Raw genomic sequence first — 17,888 nt, 5'->3', positions numbered from 1 at the left:
TGGCTTGTGGTTATCTGTCCCCGTGTTTCTGGGTTCTCTCCTGTGACCCCGTAAGAGCAAGGGGGTTTCCATCCATGCGATCTTGGGGTCACCAGTGGTCAGCACAGGCCCTGAACGGAGACGGCAGCTGGAAGGATGTGTAGAAGGAAGGGAAGGTGGGAACACTCAGATCCTGGATCCACAGCCTGGTGTGGGAGAGCACGGGGCCAGAATAAGGATTAATAATCAACAGTAACTCCAGTGATTGGGGCTCTAGTATGTGTCAGGCCTGGGGCTAAGCACTTGTGAGGCCCCTGATGTTATGGAGCCCTCCACAGCCCGGGGCGATGCATACTATTTGTGTCCCAGTTTTACCCGCGAGAACCCTGGGGCCCACATAGCTGGGGCGCGCCACAGCCAGGACTTGAACCCAGAGCTGCTGCCTACCAAGGCTCTCATCTCTTAGGCAACAGATATTTTTGGTTCAGCTCACAAAAGAGAGATTAGAAAGGGTTAAGCTTTTAAAGGGACAGCAAGAAGATTTATGATTCTTAGCGTTGGCTGGCCCCCATGGGGGTGGGTGGGAATGGAGCACTGTGGGTGAGGGAAGGACCCCTCATCCCTCCCAGGCTGGTTTGACCTCGGCGTCTGCTGTCAGTGTTTTGGGTTCTGGGGTGGGGGTGAGGGGTTGGTAGAGCCTGCAGGGCAAGTTCCTTTGCCTGACCATGTGGGTAGGGGGTGGGTTTAGGAGGCCGGGTCCTGGCCAGGCACTGCCACTGCTGTGCCCATGGCCCTAGGCCAGTCTCTTGCCCTCCTGCCGCAGTTTCCTGGAAGGTAAAATGGGGGAGCAGGACTGGGCGGTTCCAAGCCCCCTGGCTTCCGGCACACACGCGCTCTCTCCAAGGCTGACCCACGGCCACTGCCATCAGATTCCGGTCCCTGGTGGCAGTGACAAGTTCCTTTCACCACGGAGGTGGCAGCCAGAGCTATTTTTGGAGCAGCTCATGGTGGGGGAGTTTCCTTTTGGCAGTGGCCGGGGACGGGAGTCTTGGGCAGGGCAAGTCCCATACGGAGACAGGGCTGGCCTCTCCTCCTTCACCAGCCCTGGCATGGGGAGGCCACACAGATCCCCAGAGGTCCCGGTACCGTGCTCACATCTACTTCAGCCCTGAGCCGAGACCTTCCCCGGAGCTTCTCAGGAGCCACTTTGCAAGGTACCGGCCTTTGCCCTGCCTCTGCTGTGGCGAGCCCATCACCCTTTCCTGCCACCTGGGGCTACTGCCTTTGCCCTTGAGGGTATGCCTAGCAAGTGACAGGGAGGCAGGCCCCGGAGACCTCCGGGGCCTGGGCTCACAGAGCACCTGACCTTGGCTGCACCTCTGCCACCGCTGCCCCCTTGACCACCCACCTGGTGGGAGCTGCCAGTGGGCCAGTGCCATCAGCCTGGCATGACCTTTGTCACTGCCCAGGTTAATGGGGGGCAGTTTCACACTGGGTGATCCCGGGCTTTGCCAGAACTCCCAAGGTTACGAGGGAAGCAGAAAAAGGAATTCTCATGTCTCCCGCGTGGGTTTTGGCTACCTGGGCCCCTTCCTGATGTCTGAGCAGTGAGTTCTCCACAGAAGTTTCTCTTGCCAGGAAAAGCCACCCTTTCAAACCTTAAAAAGAGAGCAGGAGAGGAAATTAGGGGAGGCCAGGGGTTGAAGAACTTCCCCTGTGTAGAGGCCACTGGTGGGATTATGGATGTCCTCCTGGGCCCGGGGCAAACTTTTTACAAACCCTGAGCCTCCATCTGCCTGAGGGCTGCTCTGCTGGGTTTCCCCCTTCGGCTGTTGGTTGGCAGGGCAGGAGCATGGTCTGAGACAGGATATGGGAGAAGAGGAATTTCTGCTCTCCCCAGGCTTCTCCCTCCTGGCTTCTGGTGTTTACGTAGTGGGTTGCCCTCCCTCTGCCGCCTGCTGGGGCCACAAGGAGAGTGATTTGGTCTCTGCCCTTGAGGAAATCTCCATTTGAGGGAGAAGAAAACATGTGTGCAGGCAGTGATGGCACAGAGACCAGGTCAGTGGAACCTGGGAGTAACTGACTGGAGGAGTCCAGGAAGGCTGCCTAGAGGGGGTGCCCTGGGTTGGGCCCGGAAGGAGGATCCAGGTTTGCCAGGAGGCAGTTCATTCCAGGCAAGGGAGGCAGAGCCTGCCAAGGCCTTGAGGAGAGAGCAAGTTCATTTCCCTGGAGGGCAGGGGTCCTTGGGATGGTGGACCTACCTAAGGGGTCTGAGGCTCCTCGCAGAGTGAGACCCCCCAGCTTCCCCCAGCTCCATAGTGGTCTCCAAGGATGTCCCCAGGCAGATGAGATTAAAACCCAGACTTTGGAGAGAGTCAGATCTGGGTTCTAACACGGGTGCATGCCGTTTACCAGCGGCAAGGGCTTGGCAAGTCACTTAACCTCTCGGCACCTACGTTTCCTCATCTGGAAGAGGGCAGCGCAGACATGGCGGAGGGGTGTGCTGAGGTGCTGCGTGTCACTCCCTGGTGCAGAGCAAGTGCTCAGCAGACCTTCCTTCACCAGGTCCTGGAGCCAAAGGCCTTCCTGGCTAGAAACCAAATGCCTCATTGCTCCTTGAACTGAGAGATGTTTACAGCTCCTACATTTTTTCCTTCCAGAATTGGGTTTTATTACCCGAGAAGGAGAAAGTGAAAGGTGATCTGGAGCCTCCTCAATTTTAAAAAGGCTCAGGGAAGCCCTGCAGTGTGAGTGTGATGTGTTTTGAATTGCCTGGTGATCTCTGCCTGATCTGAGACCTTGAGGATCCTGAGCGTGGAGGCAGATGTTTCTTGCTTGGGGCATCAGGAGGGTGGGGGAGCCCCCCTCCACTGACTGGGAGATTGCGGGGTGCTTGGTACCACCTGACTGCCCCTGGGTGTCCACCCTGCGGGGTCCAGCTGTTTCCTCTTTATGGATGAGGTAGGGGGCGGGACTTTCCCAGGATCCCACGGGAAGTGCTGAGCCTGATTACGACCCAGGACCCGGTCTTGACGCAGGAGGGGGACTTTGCCCCATGAGAGGTCATAGGTTCCAGGCAGAGGCTGGTGTGTGGAAGGGCCTGGAAGGTCCAGGGTGCTGTGTGGTTAGGAAGGAGAGGCCCTCACGTGCAGGGGCCTGGGGCGGGGTAGGCTTTAAGGAGGGCAGACCAGCGCCAGCTGGACAGAGTTTGGGATGCCTTGCTCAGACGTGTGGGCCTTTTTCTGCGAGGTTTTGGGTGGGGAGCAGCAGGTTTAGGATTTGTGTCTTGGTGGGGGGACCCTCCTTTGGTGGGCTGGAGGTCAGGGCATCAGGCAGGAGGCAACTACAGGGACCCCACAGAGAAGAGGCCAGGCCAGCAGAGGGCAGGGGCTCTGGGTAAGTGGAGACTTGTTTGGGGAAAGAATCAGCAGCCCTGGATGAAGACCAGGTGTGGGCTATGAGGGAGGGCGAGGCGTCCGGGGGATGAGCCTGGGTTTCTGCCGCGTTCCTGGGCAGACAGGAGACCCCGTCGCTGAGATGAAGACCCAGGGAAGGGCAGGTGAGTCTTCAGTGCCTGGAACTTTTGGTGGTTGGAGTCTGGAGATCTGGAGGGAGGCCCCAGGCTGGAGAGAGATGGGGGTGGGTGGTGGGTGAGGAGAGGGGAGCTGGAAGAAAAGGACGGGGTAGGGTGCCGGGGAGGTGAGCTGGGTGGGTGCTGCATTGCCCCTCAGCCGCTGGCCTCCGGGTTCTGCAGACCCACCCGGTGAGAGGCCCCACTGCCCTGAGGAGGGGCCTCAGGGACCTCTCTGCACAGGCTGCACCGCCCTTCCCGGGCTGCACGTGGTCCCGTGTCTCAGAGGAGCCAGGCTCCTGCTGGTCGTGGAGCTGCGGAATCTGAGTGGCAAGTGTGGCTTTGGGGAGCGGGGGGTGAGGGCGCCCAGGCTCAGTCAGGAAACCAGACACCATCTGTGGCTCATCCCCTACAGCTCCCAGGCCCCCGTGACTCTGGCCTGAGATCGAGCTGCTTCCTGTCAAGTGATGAATGGGCAACGTCTGCTTATCCCAAGACCAGAAGGGAAGGGGGGCCGGGGTGGGGGAAAGACACAGTAGCCAGAGCCACACCTCTGGGCCAGAATTCATTCATTCATTCATTCATTCACTCAGTCCCTCACTGTCCAAGGAGGTATGGACTACGGGAGTCAGGCAGACGTGGTTTCAAGTGTCAGTTCTGCCTACTGCCTGCTGTGTGACCTTGGGCCCGTTGCTTAACCAGTCTGAACTTTCATTTCCTCCTCTGCACTACGTGGATTACAGCGGCCCCCGCCTAGGGTGGCTGTGAGGTGGAACGAGGCGTGCACGGCCCTTGGCGCGTGCCTGGCGCACCCACAGGGCGGGCTCCGCTAGCGATGCGCTGTCATTACAGCCGGTCTGCATGGGTGGGGCGTTTCTTACTGCCCAGGCCTTGTGTGGGGACACGAAGTCGGTGGCATCCCTTTCTCTCGTTACTCACAGGCTCCCTGGTCCGAGGAGCAGGTTCAAATGGTAGCTCTCTCCTCTGTGTGGACTGACTTTGGCAAGTCATGTTTTCCCTTGGAGCCTTGGTTTCCTCATCTGCAAAAGGGGGGCGATGGCACTGCTTGGGTTTCTTGGGAGATGGCAGATTGATCAGCTCAGGGGAGGTGTTGCCGTGGATGTTGGCTGATGCTGAAGCTGGTCCGGCCTTGACCTCACCAGTGGCCAGCCTGTGAGCTGCCTGGTCTCCCACTGGGCCTCAGAGCTCTCTCTGTGTCGGGGTGTGCTGGGCCGTACTGGTCTGTGGCACTTTTCCTCTCCCGGCTGGCTGAAGGCCCCCAGCTGTGGGCATCTATCCTAAGCTTCTGTTGCCAGGAGCCTGCTGGACAAGCAGAGATAGCCCCTGGTGCCTGCACTGGCGTTGGGTCACTCATTCCATGTGTGTAGGAGGGTGTGAAGTCACCAGGATGGTTTCCTCCTTTGGGAAAACAATGTGTGAAGCTGTTCATTGAACAGGAAGGACTGAAGAGGGGCCTTCCCCAGAGAAACGGCACAGGGTCCGGCGTCCAGCCGAAGCTGAGTCTCCAAGGTTGTCTTTGTGATTCTCCCTGTCAGCCTGGGAGCCACGTGGGCCTCTACCAGCCCCACCCAAACCAGGGGCGGTGACGCCCCTACCCCAGTGGACAGACCGAGAGCATGGCTGGGCTCAAAGCCTTGTGGCCTGACCGTACACGCATACATGCACATACAACATGCAGAAAAGGGCAGGCAGACACTCGCTGCTTCCACCTCGGGGTTGGGGGGCAAGGTGAGGTGTAGACAGATACTTGCACCCACACGACCCTATCCACTCAGGCCCCCAAACCTGCCCCAAGCTGGGTCTTTGGCCTGAGCCTTCTGGTGTCTTGGGTCGTCTTTTACTGGGAGGGTAAGGCCTCAATGAGCCACCAGCCTCCACGAAGTGTGGTATTTGGCAGGAGACAAAGAAGGGATGTGACTTTCCCCTAGAGGAAGTTTTAGAAATTGGGAAGCAAGCGCCCCAGGTGACAGTTGTGGTCAGAAAGGCCTCTTGGGAAGCCTCAGAGCCCAGCCCGGTGTGGGAGCCGATCGCTTCCAGGAAGTGCCTGGATTAAACCCAAGCCCCCACATCTCCCTGGGACACACCCCACGTTAGTAAGAGGCTTGCCGAAGTCCAGGGCGGGAAGAGCATGTCGGGGGGCTTTGCAAAGGCAGCCCCAGATCTCGTAAGTGACGAGGAGGGTATTTGCTCCAGAGCCATTCCAAAGAGGCCGTGCAGTGCAGTAGATAGAGCATGATATGGGGGTCCAGCAGCCCCAGCTCTATCTTTTACCAGCTGTGTGACCCTGGGCAAGTCCCTGCCCCTCTCTGAGCCCCAGTTCCCATGTCTGTCACATGGAGACAATTTCTCCTCCACTGCCCAGGGATGGTCGGTGGTAATGACGCTGGTAGCAGCTAAAGCCTCAGAGGGCCCTTCACATGTGCCAGGCTCTGTCCTGAGGAGTTTACATCTGTTAACACATTTAATTCTCAATGACCCTGAAAGGTAAATCTTACTGTTAGCCCCATTTTCCAGATGAGGAAACTGAGACACTGCGTGGTTAAAGGAAGCCGGGCCAGGATTTGAACCCAGGCAAGTCAAGCTCCCAAACAGACCCTCGGCCTTACCCTGGGGCTCATCCTCATCCAGTCCCCGGGTGCCTGGTAGACAGGCACATGTGTGGAACCCAGGCTGAGAAGCACACTCTGCCACCCCAGCGCCCTGGAAATGCAGGGCTCTTGCTCCCTGCAGAAGAAAGGCCCTCTTTGAGGTGGCGCTCCTTGTGGCCTGGGGCTCAGGGTCTCACATTCCACGGATTTTTGGCCCCTGACTTGGGCTTGGCAGCCTGGGCCCCATTGTTCTGCAACTTGGCAGGAGCTGCAGGGGACAGGCAGCTCCCGGAGGTGCCCTGTGCACGGAGGGGCTTTTCCCGGGCTTTTCCCTGCTCTCTATGTCTCATCCCTCCAGATCCCTTTGCCTTGGTCTTTCTGCATCTGAACCCCCTAAGAAGGAGTTTCTGGCAGGAATGTCCGGGGTAAAGGGGTTGGGTTTCTGGTGGGGTATAGATAAACAGAATGCAAATCCTCTGAAATCCAACACCCTGGAGAGCCTCAAGAGACAGTGGCTGTCTTGGACCTGGGAGGCGCGTTGGAATCAGAGCTGGGTTCACATCTGCCCTCTGTAGCCTACTCACAACACGACCTTGAGTCTCCCCTCTCTGAGCCTGATTCCCCGTCTGTAAAATGGGTCTGTCAACAGCCCAGGCTAAGTGGAAGAGATCTGGCCATTGGACGCCTCAGAGAACCTTCACTTCCTTCCTCCCTCCTCCTCCCTCTCTCCTCCCCCTTCCTTCCCCCTCTGCCTCCTTGCCCTTTGTCTGGCCCTCTCTGGCACTGGTGGGCAGGGTGCGGGGGTGGGCTGTGACTTGCAGACTCCTTTCCTGGAGCAAAGGCCCTTCCTCCTCACGGGGACATGAGGTGTAGCCGGTTCTATTAGGTTCCGGGCAGAACTGCTCTTAGGCACAGCAGTTTACCCCAGGGGCTTGGCACACCAGGCGTGTGGACAGCAGTGCCGCATCCGCTCGGCGCCATCCCGAAGGGAGAGGGCTCTGGGCCCCCTGTGGGGGGAATGGCTCCTCGTGGCCCACCGGCCCTGGGATCACCCCTACCCACTCAGCACTGCCCCATTCTTGAGTGGAGGGGGCTTGTTCCGTGGGGAGCCACTGGAAAGGAAGTGATGTATTGCTGGTAAGAGCCTGTGAGGGGTGCAGTGCAGGGGTTATGGGCAAAGGTGCCATCACAGGTTTGAGTCCTGGCTTCACCACCTGTGATCCGTGTGATCTGGGCAAATCTCTCAACCTCCCTGTGCCTCAGTTTCCTCATCTGTAAAGTGGAACAGTAACAGAAGCTGTCTCGTGGAGGTGGTGTTAGTGAGATGGTGGTGAGATGGGCTAACAGAGGTGAAATGTATAAAGAAAGGGCCCGGCATAATACAGACACACAGTTATTGGCTTATCATCATTATTACTATTATTTCTGATGAGGCCAGGGCCCCTTACTTTGCTCCTGGGGCCCTGTGTGAGGAACAAGGTGAGCTCCTGAGAGCCTGCAGACCGCCTCTGTGTGCAGATGCTAGATCGCCACGTGGGGACGTGGGGAATGACATTCGCAAATACCTCCTAGGTCTCTGCCCAGTGTGACTTGCCCAAGGTCCCAGCTGGGGAGTGACAGGGTCGAGATACGAACCCAGGCCCGCTGGCCCTAGGAGGCTGGGTGAGGCAGGACGTTGGAGCCAGAGATGGATGCACCGTGGTTTCCAGCCCGCGTGGTCTGTGAGCAGGTGGGCAGGTGGTGGGTCTGGCCTTTGGGCCACGCCTGGTGCCTTCTGAGATAAAGACAGAACCTTTTTGCTGAAGACAGTTCTCCAGCCTTCCCCCGGAGGTCTCCCTAAGGGCAGAGGGCGGTGAACATGTCACCCCGAGGGGTCTGGGGTTGCAGCCCAAAGCAGCTGCAGAGCCTGCAGGAGTCTCCGGTTTTATCTTAAAATTCATGCGCATTTTACATTTTGTTCCCTCTGTATCCGGTTTATTGCCGCACACATTTCCCTCCTGAGTAACAGCGCTGTCTTGGGAAGCTGCTCGTGTTTATCTGTTTATCCTGGGGCTTTTCGAACCCAGGTCCTCACTGTGTCACCCCGGGGGGTGTGCACTCCAGTGCAGAAGCTCGGGCGCAGATGGTGGGGAGGTGCTGTGGCCCCATCTGCATTGCGGGAAGCCACCGTGGTGGCCCATCTGGAGGAAGAGGGCTTGGCGGAAAGGGCACCAGGCACTGGTGGAGACCCGGGGGTCCAGGTGGAGGCGAGGCCTGGGCTGGGGCAGAGGTGGGAGTATGGGGCTGGGGAGAGGCCTCAGAAGTACAGGCACACCCCTTAATACCCTCCACATGACACCCCTTTGAGATAAGAGCAAAGAGACGACAGCAAGAGATCTACCTCTTTATATGTACACATTAGGATGAAGCATATAAGATGCCGTGCGTGAGGATCAAAACTGGCAACTGCACAGGCAGGAAACAGCACAGGCCAGGCTGGGTTTGCCAGGTTGCTCTCAGCCACCAAGGGCTCCCTGCTAGGCTGAGGCGGGTGCCATCTGCAGACCATGCCCTTGCTCCATGTGTCCTTGCTTTCTGCCATCTACTTTGTATGCTAGAGAGCAGTGTTACCCCAAAATGCTGAGGAAAGGGGTGTGAGGGAGGAGCTGGGCCTGCCCTGAGGACACAGAGGAAGGATGGGTGCTGGACACCAGTGTGCAGATTCTAGAGAGGCTCGGGGTGCCTTCAAGGGCAGAGGCGGGGAGGCTGAAGGTCCAGCTCAGCAGGCGATTCAGGGCTTGGTGGCCAAACTTTGACAGGTGTCGTAGACATCTCTAAGCCTGGGAGGGCTGGCCCAACAACTATCAGAAAGAACTACAGTGGGGAGGAAGGAAGAGTGATCTGTGACCAGATCTCCAGGGCACTGACCATAACATCCCCATTGGTGTGGGTTCCTTTCCCACTGCCCAGATCACCCGGTTCACGCAGCAGGACCTGCCAACCCACTGGACCAGGCGACGCCTATCAGCTTGGGCTTTGGCTGGTGGGGATGGCTGGGGGTGCAGATGACCAGGTGACTTACAGGTGGCGAGAGGCAGAGTCCGTCTAGAGAGAAAGACGATGTCCTGGGTTGGGTTCTCCAGAAGCAGACCCTGAGACGAGACCGTATGGGGGAAACCACGAGGGAGTGGGGGAGGCAGACAAGCAGGGTGTGATCTCAGACCAAATCACTACCCCACTCGGGTCTCTGGAGTGACTTACCCCAGAGCGTCCTGACCGGAGGCAGGGGAACTGGCTTGCGCACTCGCCCCCTGGGTCATTGATTCCTAGGGACTCCAGCGCTCCAGAGGGTATAGACAAAGCTGCTCTGATAGCCTGGCCAGCCCTTCGGGGTTCTGTTTGGGGAGGGTCAAGTGAGAGGTGCCCGCGGGAATGCCAGGGCGGAGTCTGGTGGAAGGAACAGCAGCCTGATTAGGGGGCCCTCGCCACATGCCCGCCCTGCACCCCGTGTCTTCCAGGCATCCTGGGGGAGCCCAGGCCTGACCCTGGACACCGAGGTTTAGGTGTTGTAGAAATGCTTGTGGGTGAATGGAGGGCTTTCGTCCCGAGGAGGAGCGCTTTCCCTCTTGCGTCCAGGAGCACCACGAGCCATACAGCTTCTTCTGTGTGCCTGAGCCTGGGTCCTGCCCTGGAGGTGCTTGTCTGCTGGGGAGGCCAGCAGAGGCTGCTTGTGACACCAGCAGTGGAAGCGATCTTGGGAGTGATACTGAGATGGCCTTTAGCTCAGGCCTGGGCACATGGTGGGCAATTAATCAGGACAGCTACTGCGGTTACTATGGCAGCTGGTGAGTGGCATTCTTGACTCTCCTGGGGGCCTCTGATGTGGCAGCCCAAGCCCTGGAGGTTGAGGGGGCTGTTCCCTGTGCAGAGGGCTCTGCCCCTGCCCGGAGGTTTGTGCAGGACTTGAGTAGGACCTGTGGCCTCGGCCTTCCCGGTGTCTGGTGCACCAGGTCCCAGCAAGGACGGGCATGTGGGATCCTTCCTGCAGCTGCTACTTGCAGTCTGACTCAAGGTCTCTCTCTTCTGGCCACTAGGCTGCCAACCTGGGTTTGTATGGGGGTGAGGATGGGGGTGAGGCACGGAGGACAGTAACGGGGCAAGAACAGGCTTTGGAGTCTGGCACATGTGGCATTGAATCTGGCGCATCCTTTGCTCGATGGTGGGGGCACCTTTAGACTATTCCCTGCACAGAATCTGTGTTCCCCTCTATCCAACAGGGATAGCCCTAGCAACCTAGTCGGGACAGCATAATGGAGGGAGGTGTGTCACGTGGGCCGTCGAGTCCTAGTCCTGACACTTCCAAGCCGGATAACCAAGGGCAAGTTACCTAACAGCTTGGCACCTCAGCCTGCACATCTGTAAAATGGGACAAGTGAAATTACTTCCTTGATCCGAGGGCCATCAAGAAGAGAAAGTGCACAGGCCTGTGTGTAAGAAAGCCCTTCTTTTCTGTTGCAGCCCGTGTCCTCGTGAGGCTGGCATGCAGGATGGCAGGACAGCCTAGCCACCTGCCCCATGGAGGGAGCCCGAACAACCTCTGCCACACCCCGGGGCCCGCGCACCCTCCCGACCCACAGGTAAGCCCTCCTCCTTCATCTGCGGCGCGCTGGAGAGTCTTGGAGGAACACAGATCCCTGAGGCTGCTTTGTCCCGGCCACGAAAGGATGCCTCTTGGCAGCCCCCAGGCACCTTGAATGCTTCCAGTGATGGGAGCAGAGTCACTACCTAACCATTCTGCCCTCCATCCCCGTCAGCAACACTCACAGATGCCTCTCTGTTCCACACTCTGGGCTGGGATGCCGGGCCCTGGTCCTGTCCCTGGGATTTCCACGTGAATGGAACAGCTTTATCTCAGAGGGGTCAGCACTGGTTAGAAGGACGGACATAGAGGGAGTCGTGGAGGCCCCGAGGAGAGTGAGGGGCGCAGGCGAGTGGATGGGGTGCGCTTGGGGTCGGAAAGTGCTTCCTGGCTCTGAGCTGGTCTGCCTCCTTTCTGGTCTCAGCTGCGTTCTGGCCCTCTTTAGCCTCTTTGTCTAGGACCCGCAGAGCTTCGGGGACGCTGGTTTCCTTACACTGGCCCCACCCTCTCAGAGAGCCAGGCAGCCTTTGGCAGCTTTTCGGAAAGTGGCTTCTGGGGTTGTGAGCTGCTCGCACACCCCATGCCTTTGCACATGCCATTCCCTGGGCCTGGGGTGCCCTCCTTGACACCTCCAGGCCTCAGTCCAAATGCCGCTGCTTCTGGGGAGCCTTCTTGTTCCACGGCACTCCCTGCTCTGTGCTGTCTCCACACCTGCGCACAGGCACTAGGTCATGGCCGTGAACGCATCCGCTGGGGCACTGGCTCCTGGGTCTGCCTCCCTTCCTGGACAGAAGCCTCTGGGGTGGGGCTTCGCCTGCCAAGTTCATGAACTGCAGATTCATGGAGTGTACCACCCAGGACACCGCCGTGTGTGAACAGACCCAGGTCTGCTCTTAGGGAGCACACAGCCTCACAGGAGAGAAAGACAAGAAAGAAAGCAGAAGAAACTGGGGGTCAGTGGAACTCCAACAAGGAATGTGGTCTGAACTAGGGGACCAGAGAGGCCTCCTGGAGGAGGTGGCTTGCAAAGAACTGGAGGGGACAGAGAGCTTGGCTGGGCAGATTGGACAGGGCCAGGTGCTGTAGCATCCTGTGGGCAGCCTGGAATGATGAAAAGTAATTGTCCAGGGTTGGCTTGTGTCCCAGACCTGTGAGACCTAAGTCAGGAGGAGACTCAGAGTCAGCCACCTTCCTGAGCCATGGAAGGATTGTCACAGCTTCTAACTGCCTAGTCCTGTTGGAGGACTTCAGGTGGACTGGTGTTTGACCTGCTTGGGCAGGGTTGCCATGTACAGTTGTACAGGTTCTACACTGCCCAAAGGTGCCTGGCCAAGGAGGCAGGTGAGTCTGAAATCCTTCTCCCGCGCCTGAGCTCTCATCAAACTGTGCTTCCTGGTGTGACGCTGCATCAGCCCAAGGGAAGGGGCACATCTATAGATTCACACAGAGGTGACATGTTAAGTAGGAGAAACTGTGTATGTGCACACACACGCGCACAGGGGGTCCAAAGGCATCTATGCTCTTCATCCTCCCCATTCCAGTTACTGGCTGGGATGCAGGGGCCCATTTCCTAGGTGGAATTTGGGGAGAAAGCTGGGAAGCCCATAGACACTGCTGGTCCAGGGTCCACCAGGACACCTCCCCGATGGCTGGGGGCAGTGGGGCCTCCTCGGGTAATGTAGCAATTTGTCATATTAAGTCATTCACTAACAATTGAGTCCCCCTTGATTAATCTCCCAGAATTAGCCAGTTGCATTTTGAGCAATTAGGGTTAATTACAGCCTCATTTGGCAGAGCAGAGAGTCCCATAATTATGTCACAAACAAGGCGAGGAGGTGGTGGGCTGCCGTGGTGGTGGCACCTTCCGGGTGTCTCCTCGCACATGTTGGAGTGGGTAATGACATAGTTAAGTGTAATTAGATACGATTACTCAGCGTTGGCTAGCGGCTGGCGGGAAAGATGCCCCTGGTTCGCCAGCATCTGGCCGGGTCTGCAGAACTGGGGCACAGCCGCATTGACGCTGGGGCTGCTGCAGGTCGGGGCTGGAACGAAAACAGTCAGGCGCTTTCTCTCTCCTCGTCTCATAGAGCGCTGGTATTTAAACACTGTCTGGGGAGAGATCACGGCTGGAATCTTGCCTGTTTTTAGGACATAGAAACACCTCAAAGTGATGGCACAGGCATTTTCCTTTATGGCAGGAGGCACTGCTGTTTCCCTGAAATCACCCTGAGAGAAAAGAGCCAGGCTGCATGATGGCAAAATGCTGTGCTCTGGACCAGGCTGGGTTTGGTTCCCAATTCCATCCCTCACCAGCCAGGTGACATTGGGTAAATGACCTCTCTGAGCCTCAGTTTCCTCTCCTGTAAAATGGGGCCATGAAGAAAGTGAGATGGTATATTTTAAACACCCAACATGGTACCTAGCATTGTGGGTGTTAAGGAAATGGTATGTCATTGATCTTATTCTTACATTTTAAAAATCATTTGGGTTTTCACAGCTAAAGATCCCAGGGCTGGAAATACCCCCAGTGTAGAAAGAACAATTTAGCGAACACTCAAACTCTGGCTTTTGTTAACCTTCTGTGTCCAAGGCTAGTGGTTTGTTCATTTCAAGGAACTTTCTAGCTCTGGGTGCTGTCAGCCTATGAAAGAAAATATGTTTGCTGAACTGGGTTGAATCATATGTGAAATTCACATATACTTGGGAAAGCTGAACATGCTTGCTTTTATTGAGGTTTCTAATGAATGAATGAGTGGAGTTGAGAAAAAGAGCTTAAAATGCCCCCATGGTTTATGATTTTACCAATTTGCTTCAGAGCATTTTCGTCAGGAAAGAAACGCTCAGCTGACCCACTAAGAAACACATGAATTTCCAAGAAGGAGAAAGGTGTTCTTGTCTGAGAAAGCCCTGGCTAATGTGTCTTCCATCTGGAAAGTCTTTGCAAACCTGCTTGGGACGTGCCAAGTTCAGTTATATTCGGCACTGTTCAGAGACAGAGGAATGTGCATAACTTTGCAGGGGATGGGGACAGCTGTCATTAGTTCTGCATTGCACCAAAATCTTTATGAAAATCTTCCCAAAACAATGATGATAGTTAGATAAGATTTCATGACCAAATATTAACGGCCATTAAGATTCAAGAAGTGTTTGCTGAGTGTTGTAAATTCAGCAAGTGCTTGTCTCATTTCTGCCTTGGGTCTGCCGACGAGCCCTACACATAAGTAAATAAAGATGGTGCAGAGGTGAGGCTCCCAGGGAGGGATGGACCGATGCAGGGGGAGCCCAGAGAATGGGGTGGCTTGTTCTGCCTGGGGCATCAGGGTTGACAAGGAAAGCTCTCTCTAGAAAGAAGATGACACGTGGGCTGACAATGATCAGGAGTTTGGGGCAAAACAGGGAGAGGAGGATGTTCCAGGAAGAGGAAAGAGCCAGACCTGAAGGTGCAGGACCAGTCAGGTTGGATAAGTATTTAAATACCTGTGCTTAGAAAAGGTAACAGCTGGTGTTTATGAAAGGCCTGGAATCCACACTGTCATTTGGAATTGAATCTGTAGCAAATAAGGAGCCCATTTGGGGTTTAAATTGACAAGGGGTTTGGGTTTTAGGTCACTGGTAGCTGGGGCCCAAGGCACAAGTTAGGTGAAAATAGGAGGTCACATGACGCTTTGGCCTTAAATGGGCCCGACACAGGGAGGGAAGACTCCAGAGACTTCCAGGGGGAAAAACCAACTGCCCTTGGTAACTGAAGGGATTCGGGAGAGGGGGGTAGAGGACGTGGCCAGCCTGCTGGCATGGGGGCCTATGCTCTTTATGGTTTGTTTCCCTTCAAGTCTTTGCTTGTTAGTCGTTGGAGCTGGTTCCAGATTCTCTCATCCGTGTGTTTAAGCTCAGCTTTCTCTGAGCTTGGTTAGTGAGGCTCGTCCTGGGGGAGCCACCACAACCGAGATGACCTTAGGTTTTGTTGTCAGGCGTCTCCCATGTTCGGGCGTCTTGCTCACTGCTCCCATGAGGCGATGGCACAAAGCTGAGTGTAGACAGTCTTCCAAGCTGAGACAGTCACTACATTACGATGCCTGGCAGTTACCTCATTTCATCCTCCTACCAACTCAAGAGAAGGAGACCTTATTCAGATCTCCATTTTGCAGGGGAGGAAACCAAGATGAGTGGTAACTTGTCCTTTTTGCTGTTGAGGGGCAGAGCCCAGAGCCAGGGGTAGATCCAGGCCCTGTGGCCCCACAGAGCATTTTCTTGCCACGAGGGCTGCAGGAGGGGAGACTGGCTTCGGGGACAGAATTAGCCAGATCGTGAAGAGCTGAGTGGGGCTGGCCTCGTAAAGAGTCTGACAATATGGACTCTTTGTAAGTCGCACCCTTCTTTCGTGCCGCACAGATTTAAAGCGCATTACTATACACACATGTACCGCATCCCTGAGAAGTTCCCTGCACACGATGTCAGATGTCTTTAAAGGTGAAACTCGTTTACAGGAAATGTCATTCTGATGAAGCGTGCTTTTTAAAATCATAGAAACGGTTGCCTTAAAATTAATGATGCATTGCAAATATCAGGGAAAAAAGACCCATCCAGTGTAAAGATGATTAAAATTCAGGTCAGAAGTCTGACTTAGTCAGGCTAAATTTTTTAATGAGATTTCAGAAAATTAATTGGGCGAATGCATTTTTATTCTTTTAACATGTAATTTTATGCTCCTGTTTGAAAAAAAAAAAGGATTTGTCGATGGCTGAGGCTTATTGTGGTTCAAACATTTTAAACTCAAATTAGCGCAGGGTGGGGGGCATTTGTGGCCTAATTTGATCTGACTTGGGGAAGAGAGCTGGGTCTCTCCGAGCTTTCTGGGGTGAGGGTGTCCTGGGGTGGTCCAAGACACTCCCTTCCCCTGCTGAATGTCTGGTCGTGTCCTCCCATTTCTTGGGAGGGTGGGATTGGGGCTGGAGGTGACTCAGGACCTCGGCCGTGTCCTCGACTCCTGATCCCACCAGATTCCTCCCGCCTCCCAGGGAGTTGCTCCCAGAGGCTCCTCCTCTCTGAGATCGTGAGTCCTCCCCAGGCCTACTGCCACCTCCTCCCTGCCCCTCCACCCCATCTCTTCTACCTTTTCGGGAGAACTAAGGGGCTCCCACTCTGGGGAAGGGGGATGAGTAGGTCAGAAATGGCCTCTGGTGCCCACAGCACAGCCTAGAAAGGGAGGCGAGCCTGTTGTCTAGCACAGGCCCTGGGTGACTGGCACGAGGTCGGTAAAGTCAGAAGCTGCAGGTATATCCACCTCACCACTTTCCTGTAGCCAGAGGATGTTGGGTAAATGACCTCTCTGAGCCTCAGTTTCCTCATACGTGAAATGAGGCTGGGGAGACCTAAGTGAGATGGTGTACTTTAAACATCCAGCATGGTACCCAGCATCAGGGGTGTTAAGGAAATGGGATGTCGTTGATCTTATTCTTGTATTTTAAAATTCATTTCAGGGAATTCCCCGGTGGTCCAGTGGCTGGGACCCCACGCTTTCACTGCTGTGGCCTGGGTTCGATCCCTGGTCAGGGAACTAAGATCCCACAGGCCACGTGGTGCGGCCAAAAAAAAAAAAGAAGAAGAAGAAACATTCATTTTAGTTTTTATAGCTAAAGAGCCTGGGGCTAGAAATATGCCCAGCGCAGACCCTTGGTGGGGTGGGGACGGGGGTGATGATAATGACAGCTGACAACTCCCTGTGCTTGGTCCCTGGGCCAGGCTCCCGCCAGGCCGGGCACACCCTGCCTCAGCTCACCCCCAGCCCCCGGGAAATAGGTGCTGCCATTCTCCAGACATTCTACAATGCCAACCCAATTGTAATAATAACAACAAACATGATAATAACAACAAACACGCAGCATTTCCTAAGTGCTGGGCCCTCTTCTAAGTGTTCACTCATTAACTTATTTAACCCCCAACAACCCTGTGGAGGGGGCGCTGTTTATCTTAGTTGGACACATGAGGAAACCGAGGCCCAGAGGGCTCACCGGGAAGTGGCAGAGCCAGGACTTGAACCCAGGCCTCCAGGCCCCAGTGTTAGTGTCTCAACTGACAGAGCCAGAGTGGCAGTCACACCTCTGCCAACCTGGGCCCAGGGATTGTGTTTATTTTCCCCGGGAGGCAGCATGGGGTCCCAGACGTAACAGGGAACAGTAAGCATTACATGAGCCATTTTCAGAAAGGCCGTCAGGAGGATGTGTTGGAGCCGCCATCATGGGAGTTGTTCGGGGCCAGGCCCGCGTTTGCCCAGCAGTTTAGAGCTCCCCAGACCCTCTTCTCCTGGAATCCTCTGGGAAATCCTGGGCTGGTGTTTCTAACATCCCCCATCATCAGAGAGGATGACATCTCTCTGATGCAGGAGCAAGAGTGGAACTTGCCAGGGCCCACCCAGGAGGTGGGTGGCAGCCGGGAGAGGCCTGGCCTTTGGGGGCAAGAGCTCAGTTCAGCTTTTCTCTACTCCGAGCCCCTGAGTTAAATCGGGGTCAGGACTCGGCTGGCTCAGGCAGCTGCACCCAGGAGCCCTGTGTCCCGCGATGACCCCCACCTGAGCAGAGGCCCCTCTGGGGACAGGGCCCGGTCCTAACCCCTGTAAGGGCAGCGGAGGCCCCTTAGCCCCCTCACCGCTGTGCTGCTGCCGGGGAAACCTGCCCCCTCCTCAGAGCTTTCCTCTAATTAGGTCGAATGGGCTGTGACAGGAAATGCAAATCTGGGTCATCGCATATGCAGATGTGCAGGGGAGTCTTAGCGATGGTGGCTGGGAAGTCGCCCGCATCCTCTGGGAGCTTCCAGTGGCTGTGGAGCTGGGCCGCGTGGCCTCTGGGGAACATCCTTGGGGTGGGTGGAGAGCACTGGGGTCTGTGACCACTCGCCATGGAGAGAAGCAGCCCCATGTTGGCAGAGCCAGGGTCTTTAGTGAGCACATCCCCCAGACTCTTCACTGCCCCATGTCACCTGGCAGCGCAGCTGGGTCTCTATCATCAGGGAGTTCAAGTCCCAGCTCCCCACTGCCTGTGCCTCAGTGTCCTTATTCATAAAGTGGGATTAATAAGTCTTGTTTTACAAGGCCGTTAGGAGACTTTAGTCCTGAGAC

At 56.0% G+C, this 17,888-nt stretch overlaps 1 protein-coding gene across 3 annotated transcripts in view; it reads left to right on the top strand.

Moving 5' to 3' along the window:
• Positions 1 to 17,888, top strand: part of NEK6 (NIMA related kinase 6) — an 84,040-nt gene that overhangs the window by 31,430 nt on the left and 34,722 nt on the right. For 2 of the 3 annotated variants that reach the window (XM_061199947.1, XM_061199946.1), the window contains exon 2: positions 10,657 to 10,775. In XM_061199947.1, the coding sequence (XP_061055930.1) occupies positions 10,686 to 10,775 (90 nt within the window). In that variant the 5' untranslated portion in view covers positions 10,657 to 10,685. Of the gene's footprint in view, positions 1 to 3,104; positions 3,539 to 10,656; positions 10,776 to 17,888 lie in introns of those variants that run through there. The other variant, XM_061199945.1, reaches the window with a different exon arrangement.

The sequence above is a fragment of the Eubalaena glacialis genome, chromosome 9, assembly GCF_028564815.1.
Source record: "Eubalaena glacialis isolate mEubGla1 chromosome 9, mEubGla1.1.hap2.+ XY, whole genome shotgun sequence".
Lineage (NCBI taxonomy): Eukaryota > Metazoa > Chordata > Mammalia > Artiodactyla > Balaenidae > Eubalaena > Eubalaena glacialis.
The sequence above is the reverse complement of the archived record's forward strand: the minus strand, read 5'-3'. Positions and strand labels throughout refer to the sequence as shown.